This window comes from Solanum pennellii, chromosome 9 (genome assembly GCF_001406875.1).
Source record: "Solanum pennellii chromosome 9, SPENNV200".
Lineage (NCBI taxonomy): Eukaryota > Viridiplantae > Streptophyta > Magnoliopsida > Solanales > Solanaceae > Solanum > Solanum pennellii.
This window is the reverse complement of record NC_028645.1, coordinates 4,332,631-4,352,103: the sequence shown is the minus strand read 5'-3', so window position 1 is coordinate 4,352,103 and position 19,473 is coordinate 4,332,631. Positions and strand designations below refer to the sequence as shown.

The window sequence follows — 19,473 nt, the reverse complement described above, 5'->3', positions numbered from 1 at the left end:
CAAACCATATATTGATTGTTTAATTTTATGTTAATATAATCTGATTTTAAATTTAGAGAAGATGAGTGAATTAATACGAAAGTGGTTGTCCTTAATATAATTATGACGGGCTCAAATTTTTAAATTTTTTAACTATTGAATTCATTATATTTTAAAGATTATGAATTATTTTTTATCATACACTTTCATATATTTGCTTGCAAAAAAGTTTGGAATAATCCATAATCATAGGAGTTAAATTGTGATCTTCTATTTATAGAAAAACGTCTAGCAATTATCATTCAAAAGTTTATAAATTAAAACTATTTTATATTTAGAAATTTCGTAACCCTGCCTTTTTTAAAAAAAAGAATAATTAAATAATAATTAATCAGTATATATAGTATTGATTTTTTTTTAAAAAAAAAAAGATAATCAAAACATTGCTTGCTTAAGCAGCTAACAGTAATTAAATGGAAATCACTCATACACATGATATTTGAAAATTGATTTGCATGAAAATTGTAATAAAAGATTACTTAATGCATTCCAATCATAGTTTAAAAGTTTATTTTAATTAATTTCGTTTCACCATTATTTTTTTAAAAATAAGATAGGTTCATTCTCAAATTCTAATAGTATCAATTTCGTGTCATGAGTCGATCAAAACATTTAAATCAGTTGTTAATTAATTATATTCCCTATACAGAGGAATAAATATTTAATATTTTCAAAGTTTAATTTCAATAATATGATAATATATAAATAATTGAAAGTAGATATTTAATATTGTTCCTTCAAAGATTAATTAATACGATATAATGAATCTTGATTTGGTTTGATAAGTTATTCCCATATCATTTTATTTTTGTAAAAAGAAATTGAATTTAATTTCTATATATTATCACAATATATGGGTAAACTATTGGACTTCAACTACTAATGTCGTTGAGTGATCTAAAAGTTAAAGGTAGAAATGTGAAAGATATCTGATTTTATGATTTATTAAAGCAAGTTGTTAGTATTTGGTAATTTTTTTTAATTTCAGGATGATTTATCATCGCTTTAATTTTGTTATAATTTTTATTTTTCGAATGAACACTTTGTGTACGTGAAATAAATCCCCACCGTGTGATAGACAAATCTTATGTGATATATTCAATTTAGAAGATATGAAGGGGATCATCCCGAATCATCCAGACTTGATATAATTGACATTGCATGATCTATCATCAAGAGACACATAAAAAAATTCGAATATAAAATCAATCGAACTAATTAATTATTATTCATCAAAATAAGATCATTTTTTTGAACTTTATAAAATTAAAATTCTGATTTTAGTTTTGATATTATCATATCAAAATATCCTAAGCAACTTGTTCAAATTTGAGCAACAAAAGCAACAAGAATTTAATGAACCTTTTCATTCGTAAGGACTTAGGTGCATCAATCCCCCATTCCAATAATATTACTAACTTATAAGATTCAAAATTTCTTACAATTCTTTTTTGCTATTAAATCAAACATTGAATTCCCATAAATATAATTTTCAAATTACAAAAATTACACATAATTTCAACAAATTCTTCAAGCTTTTGCCATAAAATGAAGCAAAAATCATTAAGACTTCCATTATTTCATCTCCCATGTACCAACTCAATAAAGTCGAAATCATAATCTTAACCTTATGAGTTTTGAATTTTCTAATGACGATTTCAAGTAATAAATATATTTTTAATAAATTTTGAGAGAAGTATTAAAAACATTTCCGAACTTGTTGCAAATTATCTATTTCGACTCCAAACTATTGACAACCTCAAAAACACTTATCGATTTGACTAGCTAAACTTAGATACACCTCCGATCTTTCACATGACATAACAATGATCTCTTAAGAAACATTAATAAAAAGTCGAGAATGTATCTCATTGTTGTTGCATGATCAAAATAATTTCACTCATGACGAGAAATTAGAGGTGTATTTCGATCCTTCCGATAAAAAGAAGGCATTAATTACATGCCCTGCCCTTGTGACTTTCCTTTCTACCCTCGCAAACTCAATAAGTACCCCCTTCACCTTCCTCCCGCTCTTCATTCACCTCCAAAAAAACACTTGTTTTCCATTTCTCTCTCTCTCTCTACTTTCTCTCTCTTAACACTGAGCAGTAAGCGAGTGAGTATGAGAAAAATGGCTGCCAATATGATGCTCTACATTACTATTACTATTCTTCTCTGTTTTCTCACTGCCGTCAATGCCAGAATCCCCGGCGTTTATACCGGCGGACCATGGCAAACCGCCCACGCCACCTTCTACGGTGGCTCTGACGCATCTGGAACTATGGGTAATTACTACTGTCTCTCAGTTGCAGAGCTTGAATCCAGTAGCTTTTACTCAAACAATGTTAAGTAGTTCACTAATATATACAAATATTAGATTTAGAACTCAGTTATGATGGTGTTTGGCCATGAATATAGTAGCTTATGGTATTTGAAGCGAAAAGCTATATTTGAAAAATCGAAGTTGTGTTTAGTGATGAATACTTACTGGTGTTGTTTTTGAATTGTTGTGAATAATTTAGAGGGAAGATACAACTTCTCTTCGAGTTGAATTTTGAAATTTTCCAAAATGTAATGGCCAAATGTGTGTTCATAACCTCGTTTATAGATTTAGAACTCATACAATTGCAAATCTGGATCTCTGAATCAATCATTCTGTTTTTTGCTTTTCAATTTTGGGCGCGAATTTTTTGAATTTTGTTCGAATTTGTAGGTGGAGCTTGTGGATATGGCAATTTATACAGCCAAGGTTACGGAGTGAATAATGCAGCGTTAAGCACAGTGCTATTTAACAATGGCCTAAGCTGCGGAGCCTGCTTTGAATTAAAGTGTGATAACGATGGCAAATGGTGTCTTCCTGGTAATCCGTCCATTTTCGTGACGGCGACAAATTTTTGCCCGCCGAACTTCGCTTTACCAAACGATGACGGCGGGTGGTGTAACCCTCCTCGTCCTCATTTCGATCTCGCCATGCCTATGTTCCTCAAAATCGGACTGTACCGTGCCGGAATTGTCCCCGTCACTTACCGCCGGTGAGTTTTCCGATACGCATTTCCATTTTTGCTTGCCGTTTATATATTTGGAAAGTTTCGCCTAACTGTTTTTTTCTGGTTTGCATCAATATGTGTTCTGGTCCTTTTTGCATATTTTTAATCATAAATTTCTTATTTCTTTTTTGACTTTTTAATATTAATTAGTATGATTTATAATATTTTTTACATTAATTTATTAAAATATATAAATTTTATTTTAAAAATAATAATAATTCTACATATAAATTTTTAATTAAAATTAAATTGTTTAACTTTCAAAAATGAAAGATATCACATAAATGAAAAACTGAGTTGAAAAAACATTTAGGGATATTTTTGACATTTTAAAGGCCGGTATGGGAAAAGATCTGATATGCGGAGAAGATCTGTCAATTAATTAGATTTTATTTTGTAGGCAGAAAATTGCAACTGTTTTTTACAATTTTGGACCATACTGTAATTTAATGCTAGTCTTTATTTATTAAGTATTTAAGAAAAAAAATATTTTTCTCTTTTGCTATTACAAATTTAAGATATTTTATATATCAAAAATATCCTTTTCACCGCTGTTCTCTTTAGTATAAAGTCGAAGACAAAGAGTTATTTATAAAATAAATAAGTGATCTTTTACAAGAAAAATAAAACACATTAATTAAAATAAAGGAAGTAGTATCAATTTTTTCTATTTGAAGTTATAATTGGAATTTTATGTATTAGCTTTGTAATTATTATTTTGGAAATAAATAGTACTCTCTCTGTTCTATTTTATGTGACACTTATCGTTTTTTGAAAGTCAGACAGTTTAATTTTAACCGGATATTTGCGTATAAAACTTTATATAATTATAAATTACGTAAAAAGTACTATAAGTCACAATAATTGATAATTTAAAATGTTAAAAAGATTTATGAAAAACGTATGATTAAAAATAAACTTGTTGAATCTCAAAATCCGAAAAATGCTACATAAAATGGGACGAAGGGAGTACTTACTGTGAATGAATATGTTCTACTTTCAAAACGTATTTCATTTAATAAGAAATTTAAGAAAGAAAACTTTAATATTGTAACGATATTTGCATAATGATACTAATATTTGAGGTTTTTGAAATTGAGCGACTATAAAGGCTTACTAATAATTATAAAATAGAGAAGTTCAAATTTATTTATTTGTAAATATAAAAATATATACTATTCTTCAATTTTTATATTTTCTATTTGTTTGAAGATTTTTGAGGTTTGTGTGTGCTTAGTTTCCTGCTAAATTTAAATGAAAAATCTAAATCAAATTATTTTTATTTTAAATTATTATATAAATTAATTGCAAAAAAATGGTTTCCTTTTGCGATACCGACAAAAATTATAGGTTTGCTATAACTTGCCACCATATCTCTCAACATGTTTAAGCTAGTATCATTATCACTATAAATATAATCATTTAAATTAAGGGCTGGTCCCATTATTGTTTAAAATACGTATCGTTTTAACTCATTTTATGTTTATAAACAAAACAACAAATTATATAAGACAAAATTAATTAACATAATTGGAAATAGTATAACGCGTTTTCGTACCATGTGTACAAGGGAATGTTAAAGTTGCAATTTTTTGGGGACTTCGAGGGTAACAAGGGAATGTGGCCAAACAAATAAATTGGGATTTGTTCCATTTGCTTCGAATTCAGTAATTCGAAACATGGCTCACATTATTCCATGCCCTTGTTGGCCCCCACCATCGTTCATTCGATTTATTCGATATTTACTAGTTCGATTAAATTATTTTCCGCAGAGTACCATGCAGAAAACAAGGAGGAATTCGATTCACAATAAACGGTTTCCGTTACTTCAATTTGTTATTGGTAACAAACGTTGCGGGTGCAGGGGATATACAGAAGGTCTTAATTAAAGGAACAAACACACAATGGATAGCTATGAGTCGTAATTGGGGGCAAAATTGGCAAACTAATTCACCTTTAGTGGGTCAAGCCCTTTCTATTCGGGTTAAAGCTAGTGACCATCGTAGTGTCACTAATGTCAACGTGGCACCCTCTAATTGGCAGTTTGGACAAACTTTTGAAGGCAAGAATTTCCGGGTTTAGATCCATAAACCCATTTCAACTGACCCAACCCGACCCAAAAAAACAGAATTACTTAGTATTATATACCACAAAAACAAGATTTTTCCTAGACTTTAATTGTTTCTCTTTTTTACTGAGAAAGTATTGAAGTCTAAGGGGAATTAGTATCTTTTATTAATTTTTTTGAACTTGAGTATTGTTTTTTTTTTTTTTTTAATATTTGGTGTTGTGAATTGGGCTGAAGAGGTTGCAAAAGCACCCAAAAAAATGATTTTAAAGGGAAAAAGCATGTAGCCCGCAGCTCTATTTGGCATGTTGATGTATTTTCTATGAATGAATACCAAAAGATATATAAGTAATTATATATAATATATACTCTAATGTTTTTACTTTTTATATAATATTTTGCTTTTCTTAAGCTAAGTTCATTTCTGATATGCTCTATTGTTTCATGTGGCTGGCTTTTCAGTTTTCACTATTAGTGTGAGATTTTTTAAATTTAGTTGAAATTCAATGTTAAAAATAAAATAAAAGAATATTTTAAGTAGGGACCAATATAAGATGAAAATAGTTTAGATATCATGATTAAAAATAAATTTAAAATCTAACTTAATGTATAAGTTAAAAATAATGAAGCTAAGAATTGTTCAGAAATCAAATACTTCATCACCCACCTAGGTATAACTCAATATTTTCATTTTACCAATATATTGAAAATAGATATTATCTTTTTACTTGTTTATTTTAGTAATTTAAGAGATTTTTCCCCCCAATACTATCTTTATTATTGAGTAATTGCATTAGTATTATTTTCTTTGTTTTAATTTATCGATCTTATTTTGACTTGACATAAAATCAAGTGAATAAAATAAAAGTTGTATAAATTATATGAATTTCATAGGGTTGGTTAAAAGTTAATTAAATCTTACTTTTATTCTTTTCAAAATTACAAAAATCCTTTAAAATTATAGATTTTCAGATATATCACAAACACGTGAATATATAGCTCACGAATGTATTCGAGATGGAATATAACTTTTTCCATTTTATATTTTACAGGTTTTAACAAGAAAAGAGCTTTTTGAACTGAACTAAAAATAAATTAACACAGAAGAAGAAGTATTCAAATTAAAATTTCTAAATTATCAGTAATAAAATTTAATTAATAAATTAATCTTGTCATAATATTTCTTAAAATAGTATTGTGTTAATATGGATAAAGTGAAATGAAATAAAGAAGTATATGGCGTTAGGGGCAATCCCCAATGAATGTGGTGGGGCAACTATGAGAAATTTTTAATAAGAAGCGTTTCTCTCTGAGTTTTACACGGAATAATTCAAAATTAATCGAGTTATATCGAATATTTGATACTAAATAAAAAAAAAATATAGTATTTGAGATAAAACTATAAATCTTATTTAGTAACTTATAAACTACAATTAGCCTATGTTGATATGATTCAATTTACTTATAACTCAGAAGTAACAGATAATGTGTCCTGATTTCTAAAAAAATCATTTTTGTCACAAATATGGCAAAATATTTGACAGTAGTGGAAAAAAGTATATAATAAAAAATGAAGAGCATTATTGCTTCTTTTTCTTTTTCACAGAAAAACTAACATTTGGTCAAAGACATAAAAATTATACAATGAATAAGTAACCATCTTTTTACCAAAATTGAATATATATTTTAATTTTAAAACTTCTAAAGCAATAATAATTGAACAATGAACATAGATGAAGTACCAAAATTAATGAGAGTGGGGGGATGTTCTGAATTATGTAGGCTTTGTTGTACTGTTCAGCTGTGTTTATTAATTTGATTAGGACTTCCTTCGGGTAGGTTCGACGGTTTTTCCGATAAATAAAATTATTTTTTATAAATATATATGATGAATATTGAATCGTTTTAAATATTTTTGTGTATTAACGCTGACTTAATCTATTTCACGCAGCAATTATTTGCATGACTTAAATACTGATATTAATTTTTTTTATATCATTATTTTTGGTATTTATTGACTGATATACTTACTGTTGCACCTTTTGCATATTTATTTTTTTTATTTTAAAATAAAATTAATTAATTACTTTTTTATTTTATTCTCGATAGTAATTGTTCGTGAAGACTAGAGAGACTTTAATAAAGTAATAATTGATTAATGAAGAAAAATATTATATTAAGACATAAATATTATGAGCTAATTAGGTATATATGTTAGAGCTCTAGTTGATATGTTGTGACTTGTTAATTACACTTTAGCAAGTTGTGTTAGCTTAGCTTTATCTTAATTTTATAACGACTTTATTAATAATTATAATACAACAATTAGTTCTTTTAAAAAATTCTTAGCCTCAAATAGTCTTCTTAAGAGGAACACAGCACACAGCAAAAACTCTACATGTGGTCACTTTATATGATGGGACATTACTTTAAGTAATGTATCAATATATTATATAATTTTACCTAATATATTGGGTTGTACATAATGAATTGAGAGGTTGAATATATCGGGACGTTTTGAAATATATTCGGATTTCATCAAATTTAAGAAATTTTTATAATTTGAAAAAAGAATAGAAATATAATGTAGTTAACTCTTAACACTCTGAAATTTGTATAAAATCTACTTATATCATCTAATAAAAGTCAAGATCATCACAATTAGTAAACATAAATTTATTGTTAATTCCTAACTAATTGTCATTGATTACCAAAACCTTTTTAGCTTATTGAATTTTCTTATAATTCCTTATTAATCTATAGCTAAATGAGATTAGCATGAAAATTTTAATGTTTTGCCGTAATATTACGTTTTGTATGTGATTTTTTGTTTCTCTACTAAAAAATCACTATTTTCCACATAAAAATGTCCTGAGCTATTATCAATGATATTTTGATTGAATCAGTGAGAATAGAAAAATAATTGTTATTAAAAATTTGTTTATCACCATATATTTTTCCAACGAGCTAATTTAATATAAATTGAGTGTGGCAATAAAAAAATAAAATTTTATAGAATAAACTTTTAATATTTCGCAACAGAAAAAAACTTTTGTTTCTAGTAGTATTTTCTCGTAAAACATGAACCCACACATTGCATTGAGTATTGGACCCATTGTAGGGTTATAAACTTGTGATTTCATTGAACTACAATCATACTAAAGAATAAATTTAGAGCCCATGTTCATTATTTTTCCAAACATGCATGTAGTACTATTTTGTTTGTGATTAATCACATTCTAGAGGTGACCAAATTCATTTCATGGTCCACTTAAGAATCAGTACACTTATCTATCTAGATGTGCTTTCTTTTTTTATGAAATTCCTAATTATATAGTTTTGTCGGGTCTGATACGATATATATTTTATTTTAGTCTGTCTCAAAAAGATTGGTATACTTTTTAGGAAAAATGTACAAGTACCTTTCTAGACTATGATTGAAATCTCAGAGACACCTTAATTAAACTAAGGTTCTATTATTCCCATGAAGTCATTTTCTTTTTTTAATTTTGTGCACCTTTTTTACTTACGTGACATCCAAATATCTTTCATGCGCCTCAATCGCGTAGAGTCACGGAGTGTACCACGTAAGACAAAAGGTGTACAGATTACAAAAAAAATAAATTCAGGAGGTAATAGAACCTTAATTTATTTAAGGTGTATCTCTGAGATTTCAGTTATAGTCTAGGAAATACTTGTACCTTATCCCTATTTTTTTAAATTTTAAACATCTCTATTTCACTTTTATCTTAACTACATGCTCAACTTGTTGATTAAGATTTTTTTTTTCACCACTCAACTTACAAAGATATCATACTTGATATATATTTTAGTTATATATAGTAGAGATTAAGTTGAATGGACATGTTGATAATAAAGGGTAATTTTGATATTTAATTTTGTAAATAATATAGTTAATGGACCTTGATAAAATGTGAACTTATTCCATTTTTCTCATATTACAAGTATTGCACATATTCCCTAGAGTGAAAATTCCCCCAAACAATTTAAAAGAAAAATAACCAACAAAATAATATCATTGGGTGAAATATAATTTTTGGGTAAGCAAAATTCTCATAATTCTCACTTCATAAATTGATATTTATTTATTTTTTGGTTCCATTCCACACTATATAACATTCATCTTGGCATTTTATTCCCAAAGATGATATTCTATTTAAACTTTTGTTTGGAAGGATTAAAACACAACATGTTGCCACGGATGGTTGTGGCGGTGATACCAAAATCGTCCTTAATCAGGAGTCTCGAAATTGATCGTTAAAAATATAGTCATATTATACACTACCTAATGTTAGAACTTTCTAGGACAAATTATTAAGGCCCATATTAAAGCAGATATTGACGTTGGATGAAAAAAAAACACAAAATATTTAGACATAACCAAGATTATCATCTAACGTAAGTACCTAATTTGATATGAAAGATCACTGAGGAGACTCAGAGTCGCTTTTAGAGATCTAAAGTGATAAAGTCGCAAAAAGTTTTGAAATTCAGTATAAGTATTCATTAGATTTACTGTCAAAAGCTAATCTTTTTGTGTTGTAAACCAATATAAGATATTTTTCGTTCTAAAATAAAGTGGTAGGAGATAAAAAAAATATTGTTATCTCATGAAGGGCGGCTAATATTCCGTTTTGACCTATATAGTATATGTTAGGAGGGATAAAAACACAAAATTGTATAGACTAAGATAGAAATGGGAAATATGAGGCTAGTAGAAATGCGTTTTATTGACACTTAGAATAGAAAGCATCAATGCCAATTCCTTTTGCTTTAGGTTCTATAAAGATATTTGTCAATTTTCACATTGAAAATAAATGGAAAAATCTAGGGTTTTAACTACTATTTTTGTTTTTTCTTCAAAGAGTTTGAAAAAAAAAGTAGGGATTAGTCAAATAAGAATATAGTATCTTATCTTTTTAAGCTTTCGGTACGAGAAAGGAATGAGTTAAAAATGAAAAATAACTTGAAAGAATTTATTTGATACTTGGTTAGAATTATATAAGTATTAGTTACGCGAGGTATTAATTATTTTGTTTTAACCTAGCATAAGCTAATGGAGAGCACTAATGTCCTCATTACTTATGTATATGTATTAGGTAAGCAAATTTTTAAATTATAAAAATTAATTATATATATGAATAACTTATTTTCTGATTAACGAATTATCAAAAATTATTTAACTTATATAGAAATTAATACCTATCAAACAACCGCTTAGGTTGTGTTTGGTATGAAGGAAAATATTTTCTCGAAACAAATGAGGCTCTTGTGTTAATTTTTTTGTTTGTTTAGTGTTTGGTTAGGTCGCAAAGCAATATTACCATATGAATAATTATATATACTCAAGAAATATATTATGGAGGTGAGATGGGGAGGAGAGAATGGGAACTTAATTAGGGGTGGAATGGTCAAGGGCGGGGGTCGAAGCGTTGAGCGGGTAGAGAGAAGACAATAAGTTTGAAACGTCACTTTTGATATTTGTTTTTACTAATTCTATCAAGGAAACAATTCCTCAAAATATATTTTCCTCAGTGCCAAACACATTTTTTTTATTTTCCATTCGATTTCCGTTATACATATTGGAGCCCAACAAATTCAGATTCACACAGGAAAGTCCCAAAGTAAGAATAAATCGATCCTTAACAAAGGTAACTTTGATCTGTATCCAAAAAAACTGAAATTTAAAAACTATAGTTAAAATAAAAAAGTACTTACCACTCCGCTATAACTCTCGTAGTTTGCCCAACACATCCTTAAAATATACCTAAGTCATGACCACTTGACACTTGACAATCCCTAAATTCTCTATTGTTTTAAAAGTCATTTTAGTCAACCAGATAAAACATTTTTGGGTTCTTCATATAACATATTGATAGCCAAATATATGCAATTCGAGAAGAATTTATACCCTTTAACTTTTTATAATACAATTTATTTATTTTTGGGTCTTTGGGAATATTATCTTTAAAACAAATGTTGGATCCAAAATTCACGATCAGAAATTTCAGAGTATCATTTGGCAATAAATTATGTTCGTTTGGACCGTTATTTCGGAGAATATTTCGTATATTATGTAATTTTCCTAAACTATCACTATTTCGCGTAAATATATTGCTTTAGTTTATTGTGTTACATATTTTTTTCATGTTCAATTACTACATCGTATGCGTAAGAAGAGTACTAGAATCGGTATATTAACATGTCATGTGGAAATTAATAACACAAATTAGCCTTAAAACAATAATAAATGAGATAACAAAAGAAAACATAATAAATTAACGTATTTTGGCTAACCTACATATATATACGAGAGGAGATAAATAATTAACCAACATATAAAAATAAAATAAAAAAGCAAAAAAAAAAAAGTCAAAATCGAAAGAATACCTCACAAAATTTAATAGTGACAAGATTATACATTTGTGTCTTACAAATTATGTATATGATCAAACATGAGTCTACAACATAAAAGAAAAATTACGTTACAAATATTGTAAAATAAAAATGAAAGATTCTTTGATTAAATAAAAGTTTAAAATAAAAAAATTAATCAAAATACAAAAAGCTACATTTTTACTTTTTTAATTTATCCTACAAACATTTAAATATAGCATAATCCATAAACACGCCGTATAAATTGGATTTAGCTAGAGTATGTATGTCTTTTGACTTTTAATACAGTAAATAAATACTTAAATTTATTTAAATTTATATAAAGTATAATAAGTAGATTTTCTTATGTGGCATTAGTGATGGAGTTTTTTACGGTCAGGGATTCATCCGAACCTAATTCGGCGAAAAATTATATTATTTACATATGGTAAAAATAATTTTTCGGTATATACAGTAGATGTCGAGTTTTCTTTGGCTACTTTGTGTGTTTTTCTTTTTCATATTTTGAATCCCTTAATGAAAATTCTGCCTCCGCAATTGCAGAACATGGTAAACATAGGATGTCATGTAGAACATGAATTGCCACTAAATACGTCAGTATTACATATATGTTCAAAATTAAAAAAATATAAATATCCTTTAAATCAAATTAAAAAGCACGTTTATATTTCGTGAATTTTAATATATTTCCACTATTGTCGTATGATTCTTTGAGCAAAAGCAATTCCACAATTGACAATCCTAGTTCCTACCACCCCCACCAAATATTTTCAAGAAAAAAGAGCATCTTTTCTTTCTTCTTTAACACTAATTTCTTTTCTCTTTTTTCACTTTTAAAAAAAGATAGTTTTTCCAACTCTAATGAAAGACAGCAAAGAACCAACCCATTAAATTCCATTTAAAAGATCAACAAAATGTTAGAAATGTGTTAATATTAAAGACCACTTGATATATAAGGGGCTTCTTTTTTGAAAAAAATAAATAAATATCAATCTGTTTAAGTTTGAGTTGGATATTGATCGTTTATTTATTAGCTTTGTATGTTTCGGTTCAATTCATTTCAACTCATAAAAGGTTGGATCGATATGTAATGTAATTGATACATTAGAAGTCTTTAATATATTTTTTTTGTTTGATATAGTCATAACCAAAATAATTCGTTAGGTACTAAAATAATATTGACCCATATTTTAGCTCGTTTCAATCCAACTAAATTACATGGATTTATTTATCAATTTTATATAAATTGAACTTAATCCATCTATTTGACACCTCTAATGCGAGAAATATGCATTTATAGGATGATATTTTTCAAGTATAAAATAGTTAACGGATCCACCCAGGCCCAAGTATCACTTCGGCCCTAATTCATGGGGGCATTTTTGTGCAATTGAATATTCTTTTTAGGAAAAATGACAAAAATCCTTAAGTTCTTTTATTACCATTATTCCCTATTAGTTTTATAAATTTTAAAAATTTCTTATTTTTGCGCATCAAATTAATGTATCAGCGCATCATCTTAGTATCTCGAGCATCAGATTAGTGTATCATGTATAAAATTGTACAGCAGATTAGTGTATCATGTATAAAATATAATGTATCTTACTTAACGATTAATGTATCTCGTGTATCAAATTAATGTATCAGTGCTTCTATTATTGTATCAGTTTGAGGGATTTCTGTAATTATAAACTTATAAAGGACAAATGATAATATTGCCTTAAAAGTATGTGATTTCTTTCCGTCATGTACTGGTTATGACGGAATCTATGATAATTATGGTGGTGGTGAGGCGGAGAATGTGTGGAAATGAGGTTTTTGTAGCGGTAAATGGTGGCATTTTCTGTATTTCTTCTTCACTATATACATGTAAATCACTATATAATAATGTATGTCATGTTTTTCTTCTTCACTATATACATGTAAATCACTATATAATAATGTATACCATGTTTTTCTTCTTCACTATATACATGTAAATCACTATATAATAATGTATATCATGTGTATATCTGTAATCTATATTATATATCATATTTGATATACCTATAGGTACCATATTGCATTTGAGTTTGATTCCTAATCAATCTATATTGAATATTACCTTTATTATGTTATTTCTAGCAAATATTACTATTTTTTTTAAATTTTAAATCTATCAAATCATTATTAAACGCCAAAATTTGTTGTCATCGCTCTTTATTAGAGATGGAGCTAGCAGATCGCATGCAGATCCAATCGAATTCAATAAATTTTTCTCAAATAATATATTTAAGTTGACAAATTCATTAAATATGCACAAAAAATATAAACTTTAGATCATAATTATTATTATTTAAGGTCACCATCCCACTTGCAAAGAAAACTTTATCTATAATAATATAATTTTAATTTCTCATCATGGATATAATATTGTGTACTTCCAAAAGGAGCAAAATTGTTGACTCTTTCAAATAACTTTATAATTTGTTAGATTAATTTGACCAAATCAACGCTTTTAAGTCATTTTAGTTGACTAACAAAAGATTTAAGATCCCACTAATATGGTGAAGGCAAGTTATAAGGGTTGTTCGGTAAGAGCTACGTAGATATTAGTTATATTGATACTCGTTATTTTATATTTTATTTTGGAAAAAAAGTTTGAAGAATTTTGATCGGAATTATTGTTACGATACCAAACTTTGAAAATGACCTTTTACCCCTGCGCTATTGAATAATGTATTTTAAAGATATATATATATGTGTCCATGTGGGCATATAAAAATACTGCATAATTATAATTTATAAATAGTATTATGTCCAAGTGGGCACATATATATACTTTTAAAATACACTATTTAATAGTTCAGGGGTAAAAAAATACACTATTAAATAGTTTAGAGAGTAAAAAATCCTCCATAAAATTTAATACGATAACAACACTTTTCAACCCAAGTTAAAATATTTTTCAGACCCTTTCTGAAATTCCTCATCACATACTAAAAAAATTTACTACGTACGCACATGATATGCGTTATGTTATTTTCTTTAGCAGAGTGAAAAGAGCAAATAATACAGAAAAATACAAGTTACGGGGAGTGGGGGATAAATAATACAAAAAAAAATAAAAAAATTCGAACTATAGGACTCTCATATAATTTAAGTTTGTAATTGATAATTTCACCATAGTTTAGTTGTATCTTTATGCCTTGCTCTCTATTTTCTTAGCGATTACATCTTTTATGAACTATTAATTACCAATAATTTATTTTTAGATAACTTGACCGAAAACACACTTTTTACGATATTAGTGTATAAAAGTTAAACTAGCGCACTTATAACAGGTATTTACAGCAAAATTCTCCACTTCCAAGATAACAAAATTTTTACTTGCGATCCATTCATTATACATCATCTCATGAGTCCTCATTTCAACAGTTATTACAAAAAAAAAGTAAACATAAAAAAAAAACTATACATGTTAATTATATTGGTAGACTTACGTACCCCATTTTGTAGGACTACACTGGATATGTTATTCGTGTCGTTGTAGTAGTACTTGCAGGCCAGAGGTTCCTTAAAATTGGACGATAACAACTGGCACATCAAGAATGTGAATTACCGTCTTTTCAGATGGAGCGAAGGGAAGCTGAAGGTCTGGGATAATTGGCTACTCGCGGAGTCTCTTCTGAATTGCTTCTGAATGACTTATTGAGCTCACCACTTGATTGACTGCTAAGTCGATTCAACTGTTGATCCTTGTTTTTATCATTTTTCACGCGATCCTTGGACTCTTGTAGCTGCTCTAGAGCTGTTACTACCTCATCCATTGTTGGTCTTGACTTGGGGTCCATGGCTAGGCATTGAAGTGCAACGCTGGCTACCTTAAGGGCACGAGTGAGTGAGTATTGTCCTTCAAGTCTAGAATCTAGAACACGGAAAACTCTACGTTTGCTGGTCAAGTAAGCTCTTGAGCACTCGACAAGATTGTGTTCCCCTGTTGGTCGATTCTTGTCTATTGCTTTCTTACCTGATAGAATTTCCAAGAGAACTACTCCGAAGCTGTATACATCACTCTTGGCAGTAAGATGACCTTACGAATAAGAGAAACATATCGAGATCAGAAGCTAGATTTGCCATTTTATTGTGATGAGTATAGTGATACAGTTATAGTTAGAGGCGGAGCTAGATCATTAGCTGCTAGTTCTCACGAACACGTTTCAAAAAGTATGTCTCTTTCCTTTTTTGGCAACTCTATAGTTCTAAGTTTCTACACAACATGTTTAAAACAACAAAATTAAAGGACATTTTAGTACATTTTAAGTTTAAGACCGAAATTCAAATCAAAATCAGACAAACAAAAGAAGCAGCGGGAGTTCTAGAAATTCATCCTATGCACCAAAAAGGAGCTATACAAATAATGTCATCAGATGGAAACTGATAAAGCGGAACTAGTTGGCATGAATGACAAACCTGTGGATAGATACTCTGGAGCAGCATATCCGTAAGTTCCCATAACCCTTGTCGAGACATGGCTTTTGTCACCGGTTGGGCCATCCCTAGCCAAACCAAAATCAGAAAGCTTGGCGTTGTAATTCTGTAGATGAAAAGCATAAAAATGAGTGCACCAAAACAGCAGAAGCATTAACATGCTCGTGTTCAAAGAGAGAACGAAAGAGAGCTAAGTGACGGTTCAACATGAGATATACTTACTGAATCAAGCAAGATATTAGCAGTCTTAAAGTCTCTGTATATAACACTTGTTTCAGCATTGTGAAGAAATGCAAGGCCCCTTGCAGCACCAAGGGCAACTTTCATACGGAGACTCCAAGAAAGAGGTTCGAAGTATGAACCTCCTGATTCAAGGAAAACATCATGTTACATAAGATCTAATAAGTCAGTAAGATGACACATAATAACCAAACGACTTGTAGCATATGAGAGAGACTTAGAGCTTACTCCTGAATAAATGATTCTCCATGCTACCCTTAGACATGAACTCGTAGACTAGAAGCCTGTGATCATCCTCTAAGCAATAACCAAGCAATCTTACAAGATTCGGATGACGTAGTTGACCAAGATAATTTATCTCAGCCTGCAATTTCGTAAGTTCAAGAACATAAATACATTGATCTACCCTGCTTTCACAATTTAACTCGCATTCATTAGAAAGTTACAAGTTCATCCTGTGAACTAGATGAGAATTAAGTGTAATCCTACTCATAACAACTTTATTGACCATATTATTTACCCTATTTTTACTATTAAGAACAATGCGAAATCGGTAATAAATACGTGTGGTTTAACAGCGATGTATGCAGATTACCAACGTTATCTAAGAAATCAATTCTTAGACCATGTTGTAAATCCAAGAGGAGAACTTCTCTCACCAGCCATTCACGGTGCCCTTGCAAACCTTCTTGGTTTAACTTCTTCACAGCTATCACAATGCCAGCACCAGGTTTTGATGCTAAAAGTGTTTGTTCATCAACCCACCCCTTGAAAACCGAACCGAAACCTCCTTCTCCTAGTACACTGTCAGGACGGAAGTTTCTAGTGGATGCTCGGAGTTCATTGAAAGTAAAACTCCTCAAGTTGGACGACTGCAAGATCTCGCCCTCACTCCGGGGAGTTGGGGGTACAGAGCCTGATGACACTTTGCTATTCGAATTACTAGTCTCAGTACCATTTCCACTGACATTTTTAGAACCAACCCCTGAAAGAATCCATCTACATGTTGTAGTCAAATGACACTAAGAACAAAAAATAAATGCACATCCGAAAGCCAATATTACTGCCATCATAACCCACAAATTTCCATATACATAAAAAAAACTCTTGACGACAACATTTAGGGGTTCGACAGTACCTACTAGTTTCGACTCAAATCCTGTATTTAAGCTTAAAAATCCACTAAACATGTATAAATAATTTATCAGGAGCGTCTTTTCTAGAATCCATAACTCATAAACTCAAAATTCTAGCTCCGCCTAAGATAACATTAGTTGTGTAGTTAGAAGCACAACACTTTAAACATTCTCTGCAGTTAGCAAAACAACATTCGTCACGAGACAAAATCCAAAATCAATTGGCTTTTCAAATTATCTTCCTTGTTCTCTATTGATTAATTATTTATTTATTTCTCCTAAGCTCTCCTCTACAACTTCAACAGGAATATGGTAAACAAAGTGCAGTATGCTGCACTAAAGCTCCTGCTATATGAAATTCAGTAAAGGGACAAACTTTAAGGGTCTATTATACGCATCCTTAACCTGCATTTCTATAAGAAAACTGTTTCCACGGCTTGAACCTGTACCACTTACACCACAGCAAAATAATACTAATGCCAAAACAAAATAAGATCCATAATTCAGTCTTTCTGGTCCCCCACCCCCACCCCCACCACCACCACCACCAACCCCAAGCACAGGAAAACACAGACTGGTACAATATCAAATTGTAAAAGAAAGATAGTTAAATGAAAAGTATATACCTGTACCAGTAAAAATTGTAGTTTCAGCTTTGATTTCATTGCTCAGACAAATCCCCATCACAACAAAAACCTCAAAAAGATTCCAACTTTACAACCCCACAAGCCAAAAAGTACAAATAACAACCAATTTCAAGAATCCATTTGCAATATGCATATGAAAACTTCAAACACAAAACCCCACAAGACCAATGAACCTAGATCTAGTATGAACTCAAAAATAAAAAACTTCTTTACCTATCTCACCTAGAAAAAGTAGAGGGAAACCCAAATGAACTTGGGTTGAAATCATTTTTGAACCAAAATTTATGTTTAGAAAGTTATATGTAAAAGGAGAGAAGAAAATGGGATTTTTTTATATATAACAAAAATATTTTTTTTTCTTGATTTTGTATTGGTTTTCCAAGAAGAAGCCTTTTTTGGACTTTTTAGTTGAAGCCATTGAAGGTTGACTTAGTCTTGTTGGAGTAGGACCAAGAAACTCATCAAATTCAAATATATGGGAAATTTTTTTCAGTAAAGTTGCTTTATTAGTTGATTACTAAATAATTGGTAGTATAATATAGATAAACATCTCGTATCGACTAATTTAGATTCATATGCAAAGTATTTAATTTATTTAAATTTGAGATTTTTTAGTTGAATCATCACATCTTAAAAGCGAAGCTAGTGTGTAGGTTGAGGGGGATCGACAATATTGACATGTTGGTTTGGTTCATGGGAACTTCTAGCTTTTTCGAAATGTTATATGAACTCATTTAAATTGTTATAAGAACTCATAAACTTCATATATATAATTCGTTTATGAATGTAAACTAAGTGATTTCTGCGCAACTAATAATTTTCGTTCAAGCTTTATATTTCTCTTAAGAAATTATTTAATACACTTCAAATTAACTTATACATAATAATTAAGATTCTAAATTCATAAATTTTAAATTTCGAGTTTCGACGACTTCTTTTGATAGTATAACTGAAATTAATTTCAAACATTAGGTAGAGCTACTTAGCTATTGGATTTTCTACTGTGGATTTTTTTTGTCTTTTTAAGGTTGTTGGATTTTCGATGATTAGTACTATTTTGGATTATTTATTTGATTATAATAATACTATATTATAAAAGATTATTATGTTATGATTATTAAAGTGTCTTTTTCTATCTTCCAGAACCCTTTAAATCAAAATGTGTCCTTTAATATTGTATCATGATAATGTAATTATCAAAGTCCCTTGAGATCTACAAATTTAAGGTTAAAAGTTGTACTGTATTTTCAGACTATTAATAATGCATTGCATTTAATTTATTGGTGTTTGTTTATTATGGAGTTGTTCGTCTTTGTTATATCTTTACAAAAACTTTTAACTCTTTCGATGAAGAAAAATATATTATGAGTCTGCTTAGAAACAGTTAGGCAAATTGCTTGCAAGTCGTC

At 29.1% G+C, this 19,473-nt stretch overlaps 2 protein-coding genes across 3 annotated transcripts; one reads left to right on the top strand and one right to left on the bottom strand.

The window, feature by feature from the left end:
- Window positions 1–2,061: 2,061 nt before the first annotated feature.
- LOC107029154 (expansin-A3-like) lies at window positions 2,062–5,520 on the top strand. The gene is made up of 3 exons (XM_015230497.2): window positions 2,062–2,324; window positions 2,753–3,071; window positions 4,859–5,520. Exons 1-3 carry the CDS (start codon window positions 2,162–2,164, stop codon window positions 5,166–5,168), a joined length of 792 nt encoding a protein of 263 aa, XP_015085983.1. The 5' UTR covers window positions 2,062–2,161; the 3' UTR covers window positions 5,169–5,520.
- Window positions 5,521–14,897: 9,377 nt separating this feature from the next.
- LOC107029341 (probable serine/threonine-protein kinase PBL11) lies at window positions 14,898–18,505 on the bottom strand. Of its 2 annotated transcripts, none has more exons than XM_015230734.2 (6): window positions 18,287–18,505; window positions 16,941–17,266; window positions 16,510–16,645; window positions 16,264–16,406; window positions 16,024–16,147; window positions 14,898–15,643 (listed from the first exon to the last, which is right to left on the bottom strand). In XM_015230734.2, exons 1-6 carry the CDS (start codon window positions 18,330–18,332, stop codon window positions 15,180–15,182), a joined length of 1,239 nt encoding a protein of 412 aa, XP_015086220.1. In that variant the 5' UTR covers window positions 18,333–18,505; the 3' UTR covers window positions 14,898–15,179. The 2 variants fall into 2 exon arrangements, with proteins under 2 accessions (XP_015086220.1, XP_015086219.1); XM_015230733.2 differs by having other exon boundaries at window positions 18,044–18,503.
- Window positions 18,506–19,473: the final 968 nt, after the last annotated feature.